Source organism: Macrotis lagotis, chromosome X (genome assembly GCF_037893015.1).
Source record: "Macrotis lagotis isolate mMagLag1 chromosome X, bilby.v1.9.chrom.fasta, whole genome shotgun sequence".
NCBI lineage: Eukaryota > Metazoa > Chordata > Mammalia > Peramelemorphia > Peramelidae > Macrotis > Macrotis lagotis.
Genome location: NC_133666.1, coordinates 142,640,282 through 142,656,589, shown reverse-complemented (window position 1 = coordinate 142,656,589; position 16,308 = coordinate 142,640,282). Strand labels below are relative to the sequence as shown.

The 16,308-nt window shown below is 38.3% G+C and overlaps 1 protein-coding gene across 1 annotated transcript in view; it reads right to left on the bottom strand.

The window, feature by feature from the left end:
* The window catches only part of MYH16 (myosin heavy chain 16), an 82,827-nt gene that overhangs the window by 45,133 nt on the left and 21,386 nt on the right, over positions 1–16,308 (bottom strand). The window contains exons 11-15 of the mRNA XM_074201541.1: positions 15,709–15,977; positions 13,794–13,964; positions 10,180–10,359; positions 8,564–8,690; positions 3,838–3,896 (exon numbers count right to left, since the gene is read on the bottom strand). Coding sequence (XP_074057642.1) covers positions 3,838–3,896; positions 8,564–8,690; positions 10,180–10,359; positions 13,794–13,964; positions 15,709–15,977 — 806 coding nt within the window. The remainder of the gene's footprint in view (positions 1–3,837; positions 3,897–8,563; positions 8,691–10,179; positions 10,360–13,793; positions 13,965–15,708; positions 15,978–16,308) is intronic.

Genomic DNA, 16,308 nt, shown 5'->3' with positions numbered 1-16,308 from the left:
GGGAGGGAGAAAAATGTAAAACTCAAAACCTTGCAAAAAAAATGATTGGTGAAAACTATTGTTGCATGTTGTTGGAAAAACAAATAAATAAAAATATTTTTTAAAAAGTGCCTGACACATAGTAATCTGAACTGAATAATAATAGCAAGCTTTTGTAGAGTTTAAAAGCCTTGAAAAGAAGTTTATCTACATTACCTTACTGATTCCCACATTGAACCTGAGCTAGTGCTGTTATTATTTCCATTTTACAGAGGAGAAAACTGAGGTCAAGTGATAAGTTCAGTCAAGTAATAAGTGCTCTCAAAGAGGATTTGAACTCAGGTCTTCGAGACTGGAGGGGGCCAGTGAACTAGCTACCATACTACATTATTGCTTCAGGAATTCTTTGTTGTCCTCTGCTCTTGAGGAAGATTAAAATCACATCACTATATTGGGGTAAAGGTACAAAGTGTCTGATTGTGGCTGGTCAAATCAATAGAAGCTCAGAAGGTTTTACCACAGGTTGGGCACAAATAGTCCGCATGAACAGTTAGAATAGAAATGTCTCTAAATTTGTGCATTTCACATCCTATAAAGCTACTGCAATTCTGTCTTGCTCATAGAGCACAGTGCTTTCTTTGATGTAGGCATAGCATGCTAGGTGATCCTGTGCCAGTGTCTCCCATGTCTCACCATCAATTCGAAAACTGAGAAAACAGAGAAATTTTGAATGATATGACTAAGTTTGTCAGTAGTTAAGATAGAGCACTTGGAGTCCTGAGTGATTTGAAATCAATCATGAACCCCATGATTGGGGTGCAATTCTTTCTTCTGGAAAATGAGAATATTGTATTAAATGACTCCTCAAATATGATCCTCATTGAACTACTTACTTAACCGTGTTACAGAGAAGAAAAGTACTTTATAAAAAGCAAAGCATTGTTTTACATTGACAAAAGTCTTTTAGGTCTTCAAAAGTCATCCTTATAAGGAGGAAAATTAATTTGCCCTTATAGTCCAGATAGTTTTATGGTGACTTTGCCTTAGCCTTTCGTTGTTCTAATTCAAAAACAATTTTTAAAATGTTATTTTTGCCTCTTTAAAGTTTTTTTATTATTCTCTTTTGTTTTTACATCACTTTCAAACTATAATATATCCCTCTATTCTCCCCAACCCCAAAAGCTATCCCATATGACAAAAAATAAAAAAGAAAGAAAAAAGTTCAGTAAAACTAATCAATTTCTTATCCATAATCCTGGTCCTCTGCAAAAGAGGCAGAATATTCTCTCTTTGATACCAGTTTTGGTCATTATAATTATATAATGTTAAGTTTATTTTTTTTAGATTTTTGCAAGGCAAATGGGGTTAAGTGGCTTGCCCAAGACCACACAGCTAGGCAATTATTAAGTTTCTGAGGTCTGATTTGAACTCAGATCCTCCTGACTCTAGGACCAGAGCACTCTCCACTGTGCTACCTAGCTGCCCCTCCTAAGTTTAATTTTTAATGGATATTTCTATTCATTCCATTTACACTGTTGTTACTATTGTATATATTGATTTCCTGATTCTGCTAGCTTCACTTTGTGTTAGTTCAATGTAAGTCTTCTGATAATTCTTGATATTCTTTAAATTCATCATTTCTTACAGCGCAATATTCCATTGTATTCAAATCTCACAATTCATTTAACTATTCCCATTTAGTGTTGTTTGGTTGTTTTCAGTAGTGTTTGACTCTTTGTAGTCCTTTTTGAGGTTTTCTTAGGAAATTTACTGGAGTGATTTTGCCCTTTCCTTTTCCAGTTCAATTTATAAATGAGTAAATAGAGGCAAAAAGGGCTAAGTAACTGTGTGACACAGCTAATGTCTGAAGCCACATTGAATTTAGGTCTTCTTGACTCTAGGCCAGCACTACATCCACTGTACTACCTAGCTGCTTCTTCCCCCATTTAATAGTTATCTACTTAAAAAGGGGGGGGGCAGCTAGATGGCATAGTGTATAGTATATACTGGCCTTGGAGTCAGGAGGACCTGAGTTCAAATCCCACCCCAGACACTTAATAATGCTCTAGCTCTGTGACCCTGGGCAAATCACTTAACCCCATTGCCTTAAATAAATAAAACAAAACAAAAACACCTTTCTTAAGTTCCTGGTATATATAAGGTATACTGGACTTCAATGTTCCTGCCTAGAAAAATCAGTGATAATGTCTGCCTCACGGTGGAGGTGATAGGAACAAAAGTTCTAACTATATTTCCATAAGTCTCCAAAAGCTGTTCTTAGAAAGGAGGTAAAACCCATTTGCACTTTTGGTCCACATGACTCTATGGTGGTAGAGAAATATGTGAAGAGATTAGACATTGCTCTGGAGAGGAGCCACTGAATCTGAATTTGAACTCTTCTCCCTGTCAATAAGCCCACTTACAGCATTCACTAGTTCCATTTCATACCTAGACAGTTGACAAAGATGACAAAAAATCAAAATAGTCAATGTTGAAGGGACTACGGAAAAATAATCATATTATTTACTGATAATGGAGCTATTAATTGATCCAACAAATCTATAAAGCAATTTGGAATTCTGCTAAAAATGACTAAAACATCCATTCCCTTTGATCCAGTTGGTTTAGGGAACTTATTATCACAAGGAGTTCAAAGTCAGAAAAAGAGGTTGTAATACACTTTCTGTATCAATTTGTGAATGGTTAAACAAATTTTGAAACAAATATAAGAAGATTTATATGAATGATGCAAAATAAGTTAAGAAGAATTGTGATCCCATTTGGGTTTTGTTTTTTTTTTTTGGCAACGATACTAGAGAAATTTGGCATTACCTTCTCCAGCTCATCTTAAGGAAAAGAAAACTGAGGCAAACAGGGTTAAGTGATTGCCCAAGGTCACACAGCTAGTAAGGGTCTGAGACTGGATTTAAACTCGCAAATATGAGTCTTTCCCACTCCAAGCCCAGCATTTTATCCACCTCACCACCTTACTGTCTATATACAATGATAACAACAATTTAAATGAAACAAACAATAAAATGAAACAATGCAGCATAATTATAATGACCAAGCTTGACATTGGAGAAAATGCATTTTCCTCCCTTAATTGTAAGGTAAGGGAAGAGGAGGAAATTATCAGGGTGGAATATTGCATATACAGTCAGACAAGGTTGATGCATTAGATGGTTTAGCTGAATGGACTTTCCTCTTTGTCAATATTTGTTACAAGGGATGGCTTTCAAGGTGAGAGATATATTTCAAAATGAATATAATAAAAAGCTGATAAAACTAATATTTAAAAATAGAATTATAGCATTTAGAACTGAAATGAGAGGCTGCATGTTTCAGAGGATAGAGAGCCAGCCTTACAATCAGGAAGCCTGGGTACATCATCCCTCTGAACCATACTGACTGCATGACCTTATAGAAGTCATTTACTTTTCCAGTACCCCCTAAGCACTCAGATTAGAATTCATAGAACAGTTGCTGATCTACATTGGCAGGAGTTCTCTATACCAGTGGATTCACAGTCTGAATCAAAAAAAAATTGAAGTGGTATTAGGGCTCATCCTTTTGCCCATGAGGGAGCTTAACCCCAGTGAAGTTAAGTAACTTGCCCAAGGTCACATGTACAGGCAGCATGAACCCAAGTTTTCTGACTCAAAATTTTTGTTCCACTTAGCACACCTCTTCTGACAGACTGAATAGCAGACTAACCAAATGAAATTATTCATCCCTCAGACTGCTGGCACATTTGCTGTGTGGCAAAACAGCCACTTCAGAGAAGTTAGTCGGGGATATTCAGAAGTATAAAGAGGTGATGCACTAGGGTTGGGACAGAGGAATTGGGGGTCTTACCCTGTAGAAGTTGGAGACAGTCATAAAAGATGACCCTCTTTTTTGCTTCTTACTTCCAGCTGAAAAAGAAAAATTAGTATTCTGTAAGTTACTATGTCCAGCACAAGTATATAACCACTTCTACATTTGATCGATCATTCTACATTTGACTACAATAGACAACTAGGTAGACAGCATGCTAGACCTGGAGTTAGGAAGACCTGAGTTCAAATATGCCTCAGATATTTATTAGCTGTGTGATCTTGGGCAACTCACTTAAAACTTATTTGCCTCAGTTTCTTCATCTGCATAAGATGAAGAATAAGAACTGGAGAAGGAAGTGGTAAATCATTACAATACCTTTGCAAAGAAAATCCCAAAAGGGATCACAAAGAATCAGAATGACTGAAAATGACTGAACAACAACATTTGATTATAAATCACTTTAGAGCTTGAAAAATCTTGATGAAACCTATTGATATCTGTCAGGAACTAGGTGGAGGGAAACCTGAAAGTGTGGAATCCTCCCAGAAAAAGGGAAGGAGAAATTATTTTAGAGAAAGCTAGGACAGAGTAAGCCTATTTTCATACTAAATAATTGTTATAAATAAGTTATTTTTTCATTTAAATTTTTTTCATTTAATTCAATTTTATTTTTGATCAGGGTAGCTAGATGGTGTAGTGGGCAGAATGCTGGTCCTGAAATCAGGAGTTTAAATCCAACCTCAGACACTTACTAGCTGTGTGTCCTTGGGCAAGTCATTCAACCCTGAGTGCCTTTTATTTAGCACTATCTCTAGTCATCCTGATTCATATCTGACCTCTGTACCCAGATGATTCTAGAAGAGAAAGTGAGGCTGGTAACTTAACACAGCCTCACCCCTCCCCACTCAAATTCAAGTCATGTGTAAGTTATGGCATCACTTCTCTGAAGTCAAGGTCTTTGAGAATGAAGAATAAATCACTATTTTCAGTTCCATATTCTCCTCTTCCCTTTACTCTTTTCACCACACATTGAGAAGGCAATAACAAACCCTATTCATTACAAATATGAAGTCATGCAAAATAAATTTCTGCATTAATTTGCTGGAGCAGGGGCGGAAAGAAAAAGAAGAAAGAGAGAGAGAGAGAGAGAGAGAGAGAGAGAGAGAGAGAGAGAGAGAGAGAGAGAGAGAGAAGAGAAGAGAAGAGAAGAGAAGAGAAGAGAAGAGAAGAGAAGAGAAGAGAAGAGAAGAGAAGAGAAGAGAAGAGAAGAGAAGAGAAAGGAAGTAAGGAAGAAAGAAAGAAAGAAAGAAAGAAAGAAAGAAAGAAAGAAAGAAAGAAAGAAAGAAAGAAAAGAAAGAAAAGAAAGAAAAAAGAGAAAGGAAGATAGAAAGGAAGAAAGAAAAAAGAAAGAAAAAGGAAGGAAGGAAGAAAGGAAGAAGGAAGAGAAGGAGGGAAGAAATATAGGAAAGAAAGAAAGGGAATAAAATTATTCTTCAATCTTTATTCTGAGTCCATCAGTTCTCTATCTGGAAGTGGATTGCATTTTTCAACATTAGTTCTTTGGAGAATTGGTAGATATTTCTGTTAATCAGAGTTACTAAATAAAGCCTTTCTTAGTCAATTATTGTTGCAATATTGCTGTTATTGTGTACAATGTTCTCCTAGTTCTGCTCACTTCACATCTGCTCACATAAGTCTTTCCAGGTTTTTCTGAAACCATCTCCTGCATCATTTCTTTTTTATTTTATTTTATTTTATTTTTTGTTTTTGCAAAGCAATGGGGTTAAGTGACTTGACTAAGGTCACACAGCTAGGTAAGCTTTATGTGTTTGAGATCACATTTGAACTCAGGTCATCCTGACTCTAGGGCCACTGTTCCACCTAGCTGTGCCACCTGCATCATTTCCTACAGCAAAATACTATTACATCACATTCATATAACTTAAGCAACTATGTTTTCTGTTTCTAATTCTTTGTCAACACAAAAAAAGCTGATGTATACAGACATCTACATCTACATATTTGTATAATATATGCATATGTTTACTACATATTATATATATATATATACACAAATATTTATGTATTTAAGTAGACCTGTGATTTTATGGGTGGAGGGAACTTCCCTTGAGGAAACTTTTTCTGTCCCCTACTAGAACATGAATTTTTTTTTAGGGCAGATACCATGTTTTACTCTTTCTTTGTTTCCTCGACACTTAGCACATCTAGCAAGGAGTAAAAAGTTAATCAAAACTTGCTAATTGACTGGCTGACTGACAGTGAGATCGTTTAATGCCTACTCTGATTTTTAATCTTTTAAAAAAATTTTTTATGTTTTTGCAAGGCAAATGGGGTTAAGTGGCTTGCCCAAGGCCACACAGCTAGGTAATTATTAAATGTCTGAGACCAGATTTGAACCCCCGTACTCCTGACTCCAGGGCTGGTGCTTTATCCACTGAGCCACCTAGCCACCCCTCTGATTTTTAATCTTAAGAGTTTCCCAAGGTGTTGAGAAGTTAAGTGACTAGCCCCTGGTCACACAGTTAGCAGAAATGCAAGGTAAGACTGTATTCTTCTTGATTCTGAAGCCAATTACTCCCAAGTAATTTTGACACATGCATACCTCCTATTTGCTATTTGAAAGGAAAAGCTATATTAGTATTTCCAGTTTCTCATAAAGCACCTGTTCCCTTTAGGTAACTCTCTATCCTCTACTAGTCCGCTACTAAGATCCTTGAGGATAGACACCATGCTTTTGACTTTTGGGTATCCTTTCTGTCCAGTATCAGAGCCCTGCAGGGCCTGATCCAGAATCAAGGGTTCAGAGCAAACAGGCCTTGCTCCTTCACTCAGGCCCTGGTGATGCTGGTCTTCCCAGAAACAGACAGGACAAGATGTCCCCAAATGACTCTGGCACTTGGCCCTACTAAGCAGGCAAAAGAAATGGACTGTCATAGCCTTCACTTCCAGAAGGAATGATTTGTGATTTTGAGTCTGTGTGTGTAGTTGTTTTATGATTTAGGAGCTCTCCCTTTAAGTGGCAAGCTGCTCCATTCACCTGTGAAGTACCTAGGCGGTCTCAGTTGCAAAGGCAACAATCCATCTGTAGAGCAATACATTCTGGAGACAAAAACCCTCATAGCTGGCTCCTTCTCAGAAGCCAAGGCCATTTGCTTCCATTGGGAAGGGATTCCATTTCCCAACTCTTGATGAATTTTTTATTTGCCTTCTAGTCCTCGAGTGAACATTTGAACTCTTAACTAATTACTAGCAGCATCTGAAGGGGAGCCTGGGTCCTTGACCTGTATTCCAGAGGCAGCTCTGGGGTAGTGGCAAGAACACATCGGATCTAGATCTGAATCCTGGCTCTACTACCAGTTCCTAGTTCTATGATCTTGGGCAAGTTCAGCTCTCTACCTTCCTTCCCCCATCTGTGAAATGGGGATAATAAATACTTGTACTAACAATTCCTGAGAGAATTACATTAGCTAATGAATGTAAATCTTCCTGTCACCATAATCCCTAAAAGAAATATGATCTCTGAATAAGAGAAAATTATCCAGAGAAGTAACACAGGGTTTTGTTAAAGTGTTAATGATACTATAAAGCCTTTGCTTTGGGGACACTTCCAGTGATGGGGAACTCACTCCCTCACAAGACAGCCCATTTTATTTTCACATCTTATATTCATCTCCTATTCCATGTTTTATATGTATAGGCTCTCATTTCAATTAACCAAAAGATTTTTAAGGTTAGAAATTGCATTGCATTTTTTCTTTTCTTTGTGTTATGGTACTAAAACAATTAGCTGATGTAGTAGAAAGAGCACCAGACTTAGAGTAAAGAAGATCTGAGTTCAAATTCTACCTCAGATAGTTATTAGATGTGTAACCTGGACATGTCATTCATCTTCTCTTAGTCAGTTTCCTTATCTATAAAACAGGGATAATAGCACCTACCATGTAGGGTTGTTGTGAGGATCAATTGAGATAAAATGTCTAAGGCGCTTTGAAAATGTTAATTACTATTATAATTATTATTAACACTGGAGAGAGAATTTTAAATTGGAAGAAAACACTCTCTCAGGTATTAGTGACTTCTCTCTTAGACTATCTTGCAACAGAAAGTGAGAGACAGTAGGAAATAGACAGTGAGAGAGAGAAAGAGAGACAGAGAGAGACAGACACAGATAAAGGCAGAGTCAGAATGACAGAGACAGAGGCACAGACTGAGAGAGATGAAAAGAAAGAAACAGTGAGAGAGGGAAAGAGAAACAAAGAGAGAAAAACAGAAAAAGACAGAGACAGAGACAGAAAGACAAAGACAGACACTGAGAGAAAGAGACAGATTCAGAGACAGTGAGGGAAGGAAAGAGACAGAGAGAGACAGATTCAGAGATAGAGAGGAAAAGATATAAAACAGAAGAGACAAGAGAGGAAAAGAAAAAAGGGAGGGAGGGAGAGAGGAAGAGAGAGAGAGAGAGAGAGAGAGAGAGAGAGAGAGAGAGAGAGAGAGAGAGAGAGAGAGAGAGATCTTAATGCATAGCTGTTTACATGTTTCTCCCATTACAATGTGAACTCCTTGAGGGCAAGGATCATATGATTTCCTTTCTTTCTGTCCTCAGAACTTACCATAGTGTTTGACACCTAGTATGCATTTAAGAAATGAATGTTGACTGACTAGTAAAGAGAAGGGAAATTCATTTTCACCCTCAAACTCCTAGCAATAGGAGAGGCAATGCCATGGATATCATCAGCCATACCTGCAGCCTCCTCTTCTTTAAAGAGGAGAGCAAGCAGACCCATGGTAGATTTCTGGAACAAACCCACCACAGTTTCATTCAAGGGATCCTTGTTCTTCTCCAGCCAACCCGTGATGTTATACCCCACCTGGAGAGAACCAAGATACAGCAATGTCAAATCCTTTTCTCCTCTCCCTGTTCACAGGGATAGAGGTCTGTTCTGCCCACTAAATCAAGGTGGAATTGCAAGGTTAGGGATACAGGCAGGGAAGGTGTCCTGGAGGGAGAAAGCTGAATCAACCATATTGCTGTCTATATTGATCCAGTTAACTAAATTCACTAGTGTAGATCTAGCTGGAGGAAATAAAGAGAAAGAAAATATTCTGATTCCTTCAGCCTGAGTACAGCCCAGGCAACAAGAAAGGGAGTCAAAGAAACCTTTTAGTTCTTTCATTTCCAATATTGGGGAAAAATGAAAAACAAAAAAAATTGGTTCCCTCCTTACATTAGTGCCTGAATTTGGGAACTCAGTTCTTGGAAGTGTACTTGATGTCCTTAGGTTTGGGGGTATTCAATAGCTTTAAATAAAATGCTATTTTTAATTTCAGAAGAGGGGAAGCTCTGTAATTCCTCTCCTCATCCTGCTGTTTGCTCAGAGTAGCCAGACAATCCACTCATTGGCAGAGTGAGCTTGATAATATCCTAAAAATCCTGTGCCTGCTGCTCTTGCTACTCAGTCTTTAAAGACAGCTTTTTGACATCACTGTCCAGAAGCTCCTTCCTATTTCCCTGCTGGTTCATTCCCAGAGGTCTCCATGAACCTGGCAAATAACAGGCAGCTAGCTCTTAGAGCAACTTTTAAGTCCCCACAGAGAGGGGGGGGGAATTGTTTTTTTCTTTAAACTTGCTGAACAAAGGCTCCTTTCCCCTGTTAATTATACTTGGAGTCTGTGTGTGCCAGAAATGAATGGGGAGCCAGAATCCTGGCAGCAATGATCCGCCCCCATTCTTGTCTCTCTTCCCCTTTCCAACCTCTCAACTACATTTTTCTATTTGAGCTGCCCTGGTTATGTAGATAAGTCATCTTGATTTGCTGGTCACAATCTGTTGGAGCACCTCCCACCCCCTTTCCAATTTGGGAATTACTAATGGATTCATGACTTCTTTGCCAATGTATTCATTTCTGGCCCACTCTCCAAGTCTGAGATGTCAAACTGAAGGCTAACAGGACTATAAACCAGGGAGGGAAAGAATTGCAGGTTCAACAGGAGGGCCAGTAAGAGCTTTAAACATTCAGTCCTTTGCTTCAATGCTTTGGAATTTTCCAGGAGGAGGAGGAGGGAGTGGGCAGGGTGAGTGAGCAGGAGGCATGCCTCCCTTTGCTTGTCAGGTCACACTTTTTCTGAAGTGTTGGTATGCTCTACCACTAAATCTAGAAGCTCACAGTGGTACATTCACCCTTTCCTCACCACCTCCTCTATCAGTGGCGTGCAGTACTTGGAAATGCATTCCAGTGTGAATCTGCAATATGCCAGGGCGTTTGGTTGGGTCTGGAATAACTCATCTGGAAGCAGTTCCTAGGTCTGGAACTCAACAAAGCAGATGGCTGTCGATGGACAGCTGGTGCCAGTACTTACCGTGCCAGCATAATGGACCAGTTCAAAGTGGGCTTCAGGGCCTTTGCCTTTGCCTCCCTTTGGCTTGAGGAAGTTATTGGATTTTCCCAAGTGATTGTCATACAGGGCTGCCTTGAAAGTGGCATCTGTGGCTTTAGGGAAGACACACTGCTCTTCCAGGATGGAGAAGATACCCATAGGCTGGGGAAAGTGAAAGAAACAGCAGAATTAAATAAGAAGTGATGCCAATTAAATAAACTCTGAACAATGCAATGGGAAATCAAGATTTCAGAGGACCCATGATAACATATGTTACCCCATCTCATGACAGAGGTGATTCAGGTGTAGAATAAGAAATACATTTTTGGACATGGCCAAGGTGAAAATTAGATTTGCTTGACTTTTGGGCTTTTTTTGCTTGTTTTATTTATTTAAAAATGGTTATGTATTTGAGGGGAAGCAAAGGGAGAGAAAATGAGTGCTTATTAATTGAAAAAAGTTAAAAACAAAAGAGGTGGGTTCTGAGATCCAGAAGGAACAATGTGTCTTGGGGGGGGGGGGGGTTGAATGTATAGCTATGTGTGGCTTTGTCTAAACATTGTCCAACATGGTACTTGAAGGAACAGATCAGTTCTTCTTAAAACTCCTAGAAGATGGTTTGGCTCTTCTTACCCAAAATCCAGAATAGATATTGGAAAAAGATCAGCCTTCAGCAAAATTGTGAAATAGGGGAAGTTTGTATTACCTCGCTTCTCCTTCCTGTATCCTTCCCTGTTCTTCTCTCACCCCCACCCCCATTCCTATCCCCAGGCACTCAGTGTTTTCACATAGTCCTAGGGCCCTCTTATCACAGAAAAAAAGTCATGTGACAAACTCATTCTTGCCAAGGTATTAAATAAGTTAAAGATTGAAAGTATTATTCTAAACTCAGGCAGTCTCTTAACTTTTCCATTTCTAAAGAGGAAATCACTCTTTCCAGTAACTCATCTTAGACGCCATCCTCAACTCTACACTCAATCATCCCCATCTAATCAGTCTCTAACCTCATCATTTCTTCCACACCTCTCTAATCCACTCCCTTCTTTCTATTCCCATGGTGGGTACTCTAGTTCAGGTCTCATCCCTGGACTATTAGAATAGCCTCCTATTAGTCTCCAGTCTTTCCTCCTTCTTCAACCCATCTTTCATAGAGATTCCAAAATGATTTTCCTAAAGTTGGTCCCTTATTGAAACAATTTCTCTGATGGACTTACATTAAAGTATACTATCCATTCCAAAGACAGAGCTAATGGTGTCTGAATAAAGTCTGAAGCATATTTTTTTCTCACTTTATTTTTCTTGAGGTTTCTCTTTCTTTGGTGGGGGGCATATGTTTACTTTTACAATATGACTATTTAAGTAATGTTTTTCGTGGCTACACATTTTTAACCTACACTAAGTAACTTGCTTTCTCAATGGGGGAAGTGGGGTGAGAGGAAAGGAGAGAATTTGAAACTCAAGGTTTTGGAAGTAAATATTGAAACTTGCTTTTACATATAACGGAGGGAAAAATTTTAAAATAAAATTTAAAAAATAATAATAAGGTTGATCCTGTCACTCTCTTGCTCTTATAGTTTTAGAGAGAAATGTTTTGAGGGGTGGAGGAGTAGGGTTGGGAATCTTCTTTGTGTTCCTCAAGTGACATCATGTAGAATCACAGTAACAGACCACTTAGGTTAAGTTACAAAATCTCAGATGAGCAGCACCAGAAGGTGTCCTAGCCATCTACTGAGATGAGATTCCCTCATTTTACAGATAAGGAAACTGAGTCCCAGAGAGATCTTACATCTTAAAAACATAGATTTACAGATGAAAGAGATCAGAGAGATAATCTAGTCTAACCCCTTTATTTTACAGATAAAAAAACTGAAACCCAGAGTGCATGTGACACTACCTGAGTGACCTAAGACAAGTCACAAGCCCTCTAGACCTCAGTTTACTCATCTGTAAAATGAGAAAGTTGGACTAGATCATCTCTATTATCCCTTCTAATTCTAAATTCTTTGTGTTGGTGACACAGATTTTTAATACCTTCTAGCTCTCATGATCTATGATTTTCTGACTTGCCAGTGAAGTAGCCTTAAGTAAATCAGATAACTTGTAAAATGTGAATAGATCTGGAGCTGGAAGAGGTCTTAGAGATCACCTAGCATCTCCTTTTATAGATGATAAGCCTGAGAGACAGAATGTAAGTGACTTGCCCCCAATCACTTAGGTGAGCAGGAGTCAAGCTAAAATTTGCAACTAGGTTCCCTGTCTCTAGTTCTTTTAATTATATAATACTGTAGGGAAGAATAAATTAGATAGCAAAACTGAGAGATCACTAAAAATGGATTGTAAAAGTATTATATAAATGTGAGGTACACAATAATGGGGAATTTACCCCAAAGAGATCATAGAAAGAAGGAAAAGATTCATAAGGACCAAAAATATGTATAGCAACTAGTCTTTCGTGGTGGCAAAGAACTGGAAACCAAGGAGGTTGACCATGCATTGGGGAATAGTCAACAACAAGTTATGATATATGTATGTGATGGAATGCTATTGTGAAATTTTAAAAATATGGTTTCAGAGAAACCTGGAAAGACTTTTATGAACAGCTGCAGAATAAATTGGCAGAAACAGAAGAACAATTTAAATGATAATAACAATAAAATAAAGACTTTTGAAAGACTGGGGAACTCTGGTCAATACAATAACCAAAGATGATTCTGGAGGACTTATAAGGAGACATGTTGCCCTCTTCCTTATGGAGAACTGATAGACTCAGCATGTGGATTGAAACATATTTTGGGGAATAAAGGTCAATGAAAGAATTTGTTTTGCTTAACTATACATCTTTATAATAGCATTTTCTTTTTCTTGCTTTCTCAAGGGGAATGAGAATGGTTGGAGAAAAGGAAAGTAGATCTTTGAAAATAAAATTTAATTTAAAAACAGATGTAATATATAATGACAGTGATAAAGATCATAATTGGGATTTTTTTAATTTAAAGTCTCTTTTTTTCTGATACATCACAACTGCCAAAAGCACAGATCTGACTATGTCATTCCTTATTCTGATGTTTCTAATGCCTCTAGATTAAAATGAAAACTCCTTAGTATTGAAAATCTTTTATAATATGCCTCCAGCCAACTTTTCAGACTCTCCCTCACCCACACTTCGGTTCAGTCAAAGTGACCAACCAGCTGTTTCCTTGAACTTAGCAATCCATTCCCCATGGTTGTACCTTTGAACAGACTGTTCACCCATTCCTGGAATACTTTTCATTTCTACCTCTTAGAATCCATTATTTCCTTCAAAACTCAGTTCAGGTGCTGCCTCCTCAGCCAAGGCTTTTTGGAATCCCTTCTTTGTTCATGTTCTCTCCTTCCTCAAGCTATCTTCTAATATACTTTTCCACTAACAATGTTGTATGCCCAATAAAATGTAAATTCCATTTCTGTCATTTTCTGTCTAGGGAAGGGAAGGGAAGGGGAGGGGAGGGGAAGAGAGGGTGAGATGAAGTCCTGGACTTCTAACTCTCTTAAATATGTAGCCATTGATGAACACAGGTTCCCTCTTCTCTAATGTTCTCTCTTGAAAGGAATATTACCTTTTCTAGAAGATCGATACAGGCTTGTAGATCCAGACCAAAGTCAATGAAGACCCATTCTATGCCCTCCCTCTTATATTCTTCCTGCTCCAGCACAAACATGTGATGGTTGAAGAATTGCTGAAGCTTCTCATTGGTGAAGTTGATGCAGAGCTGTTCAAAGCTGTTAAACTGCAAAGAGAGAATTAAAAAAAGAAAGAAAGCGAAAATGTATAGGAGCTTACATAATGCTTGAGATTTGAAGCTGTATTGAAGCATTATCAAAGTCATAGAGAACTAGTGTCTTGTTGATGCTTCCATGTTTTCCAGTTCCACTTCCAATATATACAGACCAGAGGACCCTGGGCAAATCACTTAACCTCTCAGTAATATCAATGATACCCAGAATTTATATAGTTTTATGGTTTACAAAGTACTTTATAAATAGTATCTCATTTGATCCTCAAAACTTTGTGAGCTAAATGCTATTATTATGTTACAGTTGGGGAAACTGAGGCAGGCAGTGGTTAAATGAATTGTCCAGGCTCACAGAGCTAGTAATTGTCTGAGGTTGAATTCAAATTCTGGTCTTTTTAACTGCAGGTCGAATGTGACTAAATTTTAGCTCTGGCATCCTTGCTGCCAAGTCCTGAGTTCTAGTACCTAACTGCCCCTAGACAATAAGATTTTAAGTTGAAAAGGAGGTACCAATTTGCATCGGTGGAGGGAATTTCCTTATTAGAACTTCCTATACCAATGAAATAACAGGCCTTCTCCACCAAAGAAAAAGACATCATACAAATTAGTAGAGCCTCTCAGGGCTAAAAGAACTGGAGTCTAAAGAAATTAATATGACTACTACTATTAATGATAATGATGATAGTAATTAGCTTTTATTAAGTACTTAATATATGCCAAACACTACTAACTGCTTTACAAATATTATCTCATTTGATCCTCACAACTCTGTGAGCTAATACTATTATTATGTTACAGTTGGGGAAACTGATGCAGGCAGTGGTTAAATGCATTGTCCAGGCTCACACAGCTAGTAATTGCCTGAGGTTGAATTTGAATTCTGGTCTTTCTGACTGCAGGTCTAGGGCTCTCTCTATTCTGCCACTAGTTATCCCTACGAAATTAGGTGGGTGAAGGCAGGTAGGTGTTCTCATTTTGGGGGGATGGGAGGAGGGTCTTGATCTGTGATTTCACCTATGTAGAGCACTCCTAATATGGAAGCTCCTTCTGCCAATCAAAAATTGCTTTCTAACTTCCTCTTAGAGAATTGTCTAAGTGATGTGCTTGTGGTCATACCAGTTATATAGGTCAGAGTCAGGATTTTAACCAAGATCTCTCTGACTCCAAGGCTATATCTTGATCCACTATGCCCTGACGACTTTCTGGCATTCTACTTAAATAGAGAAAATAGATCTATGAAAATAGATTTAGATGGTGCAACAGATAGAACACTGGGTCTGGAGTCAGGAAGAACTGAGTTCAAATCCAGCCTCAGTCATTTATCTGCTGTGTGACTCTGGACAAACTACTTAATCTCTGCCTCAGTTTTCTCAGCTGTAAAATGGGGCAACAATAGCACCTTCCTCTCATGGTTGTGAGGATCAAAATGAGATAATATTTGTAAGTAAGCACGATGTAAATGTTAATTATTATTTTATTTTATATTATTACTATGACCCCACAGTTGTACAGTCATGATGAGAGGAGATAGGATTCTACATTTCTACAGATCAGTTCCATTCATTCCCTCTTCAGAGCAGGAGAGAGTCCCAGGTCAACTTGTTGTGCTACCCTGATGGGCTGTATTCTCAGAGAGTCTGAATCAAGAACCAGGCCAATATGACCCTGCCCCAGAGAGAAAATTTAAAATGGGAGAGACAGAGAGAAAAAGCTCCTAGGGCAGGGTTCAGAAGTGTACCTCAAAGATCTCGAAGCCAGCAATGTCTAGCACCCCAATGAAGAACTGCCTCTGCATCTTGGTGTCCAGTGTCTTGTTGATCCTGGCCACAAGCCACTTGAACATTTTGTCATAGACAGCTTTTCCCAGGGCACCAATGGAGTTGTTACACTGATCCATGTTCTGACCCTTCTGTACAAACTCATTGCCGACTTTGACTCGAGGTCTCGTGATGCCTTTCTGTAACTCACCAGAGTTGAGACCCATGAGGTGGGCGACTTTATCAGCCACTATTGAAGGTAAAAAAAGAAAGTGTAGGTGACTACACATGGTGTCTCCATGACACACAGGCAGTACAGCATAACATGGTAGTATTATCTTAGGTAGATTTATGAACCAGTGGATAAGGTGGAGTCAAGGAATCCTGAGTTCAAATCCAGCCACAGTGCTATATTAGGCACTGAGAATTCAAAGATAAAATGAAATCTTTCCTACCCTAAAGGAGTTTAAAATATAGGCTACAATACATAAACAAATACATATGTTTTTTAAAAACCCTTAAGTATACAACATATATATATATATATATATATATATATATATATATTTACAGAGAGAGAG